Source organism: Otolemur garnettii, unplaced genomic scaffold (genome assembly GCF_000181295.1).
Source record: "Otolemur garnettii isolate 467f Iridium unplaced genomic scaffold, OtoGar3 scaffold00204, whole genome shotgun sequence".
NCBI lineage: Eukaryota > Metazoa > Chordata > Mammalia > Primates > Galagidae > Otolemur > Otolemur garnettii.
In genome coordinates this window covers 448,717-451,973 of record NW_003852599.1, presented here as the reverse complement: position 1 = coordinate 451,973, position 3,257 = coordinate 448,717, and the positions used below count along the sequence as shown (strand labels likewise).

General features: G+C 43.0%; 1 protein-coding gene across 1 annotated transcript in view; it reads right to left on the bottom strand.

Annotated features, from left to right (window-relative positions):
• Positions 1–3,257, bottom strand: part of ZBTB8A (zinc finger and BTB domain containing 8A) — a 38,909-nt gene that overhangs the window by 5,686 nt on the left and 29,966 nt on the right. Inside the window, exon 3 of the mRNA XM_003801255.3 lies at positions 1,102–1,925. Coding sequence (XP_003801303.1) covers positions 1,102–1,924 — 823 coding nt within the window. The 5' untranslated portion in view covers position 1,925. The remainder of the gene's footprint in view (positions 1–1,101; positions 1,926–3,257) is intronic.

The window sequence follows — 3,257 nt, the reverse complement described above, 5'->3', positions numbered from 1 at the left end:
TTTTTTTTTTTTGAGACAGAGTCTTACTATGTTGCCCTTGGTAGAGTGCTGTGGCATCACAGCTTACAGCAACCTCAAACTCTTGGGTTTAAGTGATCTCTTGCCTCAGCCTCCCAAGTAGCTGGGACTACAGGCGCCTGGCACAATGCCTGCTATTTTTGGTTGAAGTTGTCATTATTGTTTAGCTGGCCTGGGCTGGGTTTGAACCCACCAGCCTTGGTGTATGGGGCTGGCACCGTCACTACTGTGCTACGGGTACTGAGCCAATATCATGGATTTTGATCCTCAGTGCTCTATTATTTTGACTGTCTAAATTACTCTATATTATTTTGAATTTAAACTTTTAAATTCATGTTTTATGAAATACTTTTTTTTCTTTTTGAGATAGTCTCACTTTGTCACCCTGGGTAGAGTGCCATGGTGTTACAGCTCACAGCAACCTGAAACTCCTGGGCTGAGCAATCCTCTTGCCTTGGCCTCCCCAAGTAGCCAGGACTATAGGTATGTACCATCACACCTGGCTAGTTTTTCTATTTTTAGTAGAGGTGGGATCTCGCTGTGGCTCAGGTTGGTTTCAAACTCCTGAGCTCAACCAATCCACCTGCCTTGGCCTCCCAGAGTGCTAGGATTACAGGTGTGAGTCACTGCACTTGGCTGTAATAAATGTCATTATAAAAATAGGATTTTAAAAAGTCACTTGTCTCAACTGCCTGTAACACCTGAAAATAAGGGCATGTTGACACAGGATTGATTTATATAAGAGTTTGCAACCTGGTTGAGGGAACTTATATTCTTTTTAAATTTTTTTTAATGTAATGCTTTTTTAAAGAGAGAGGATCTTGCAATGTTGCCCAGGCTGGATCAGCAGGGATGTTTTGACCTCCCTTTTAACCCTGGGCCAGTTCACCCCTCCTTTGGCAACCTAGTGTTCCTCTGCTCCTGGGAGGTCATCATATTGATGAATTTAATGCAGACACCTAGTTGGCATAGCACACTCCAGCCCAGAACTCCTAGACTCAAGCAGTTCTCTGCCTCCCAATCAGCTGGGAGTTCAGATTCGCGCCACCACACTTAGTGGGAATGTATACCCTTTTGGGATACCTGGAAAACTTCTGGATGTGACATCAGATCCTTGACCATATTGATAGCCAACAGGAGTCGAGTCCATTTCAGCATCAATTTGTGTTTGTTCTTCAGTTTGGGAAACATGGCTGGAAGAATCAGCTGTCCGGGCTTCTCGTTTGCTTGACTTATAATGAGCAACGTCAGAAGGTTGTGACAATCTCAAATGTTTGGTCTTTTTAATGGGATCTTTCCTTTGTTCATGCTTGGCCAGAGGTTGTGGAGTATTCCTCTGGGAGGCTGAATGATAATTATACTTACTCCAAGATTTTCCACTTATTATACCTGTTCCTTGCTCTGGGCTTAGGTGAGCATGTGGAGAACTGCCTTCTTCTTGCCAGCCACCACTATAAAAAGAGGAACGGTCTATGCCATTAGAGTTGGCATCTTTATCTGAGAGACTGAAATAGCGATCTTTTTCTTTCTCGCTGATATCTAATGAAGATTTAATAAAAGTCTTGCAGACACTAATGACATCCGTCATCTGAAGGAAGCTAGCAGCCGACATCACTTCTATGACGTTCTGACCGGTAAGAGATAGTTTGCCAGAATAGACAAAGTCCAGGATAACTGTAAAAGTGTCAGGGGAGAACGCCTGAAACGTAGCTGTGGTTGGCTGACTTGTCTCCTTTGAATTCTGAGAAAGAAGCATTTTAAAGTAGCCACTACTAGCAAATAATACATTTCGATGTGCTTTGAAGACCTTCCCCTCGACTAGAATACTGCAGTCACAAAATACATCTTGCCTGCGCTGTTCATTCAGTTGTTGCAGGAGGTGGGACTGGTGAGAGGAAATCTCCATTCTGAAGAGGAAAAGACACACGTGTTACCGGGAACTAAAGAACAATCCTTGTGTAAGGTGAGTCAACTAAAATAACGATCAGATAGATGCCTTTACATGCAAAACACTTTCTTCTTGGAAAATTTAGTCCCCAAGACACAAGGTTATAGGTTTCAAGGTATCATTTAAAACTATAATATTAGTTGTTAGATTTCTAGAAAATTATTTGTTTTATCATTATTGGGCATCTTCAATAAATCAGTCCTTCCACTGTATGCCAAACAGACTTGATTATTTTATTTATTTATTTATTTTGAGACAGAGTCTCAGTTGCCCTGGGTAGAGTACTGTGGCATCATAGCTCACAGCAACCTCAACCTCTTGGGCTCAAGAGATCCTCTTGCCTCAGCCTCCCAAGGAGCTGGGACTACAAGTGCCTGCTACAACACCCAGCTACTTTTTTTTAGAGATGGGGTCTTGCTTTTGCTCAGGCTGGTCTGAAACTCCTGAGCTCAAGCAATTTGCCTGCCTCGGCCTCCCGGAGTGCTGAGATTATAGGCATGAGCCACCACCCCTGGTAACAGATTTGATTCTTGCTTTCATATAATTTCCAAGCTAGAGGAGGGTATCAGACATTACACAAAAACTTGTATGAAGATATAATGACAAGGCTTGGTGCCTATAGCTGAGCGGGTACACCAGGGCTGACAGGTTCCAACCCAGCTCAGGCCTGCCAAACTATAACAACAGCAACAAAAAATAGCTGGGTGTTGTGGCCAGCACCTGTAGTCCCAGTTACTTGGGAGGCTGAAGCAAGAGAATCCCTTAAGCCCAAGACTTTGAGGTTGGTGTGAGCTATGATGCCACAGCACTCTACTGAGGGCCACAAAGTTAGACTCTGTTTCAAAAAAAAAAAAAAGAAAATGTATAAAGACAAGTTAAGTGCTAAAACAGAAAAGAGTGCTAAGAATAGTACACAGGTTGTGGGTGACGTGGCTCACACCTGTAATCCCAGCACTTTGGGAAGCTGTTGGCTTTGCCTTCAAAACAGCAAAATCCCATCACTTTACTTCTCTCCAGTACTGCTACTGCCACCTGGATCCAAGTCACCATCATATTTCATCTTGTAAACTAAAATAAAATACTAAGCCCCTCAACTGACTGAACAGACCCCCCCTTGGCCCTAAAACTGAGTTCCTGTCCATGACAAGAAGGAAGGTCAGACATGCCTCATTATATCCTTTCCCTTCAGAGTTAGACACAATTGACTAATGTTAATTTTAATCGTAAAACTGACAAAATAGACTTTTTTTTTGCAGTTTTTGGCTGGGGCTGGGTTTGAACCCACCACCTC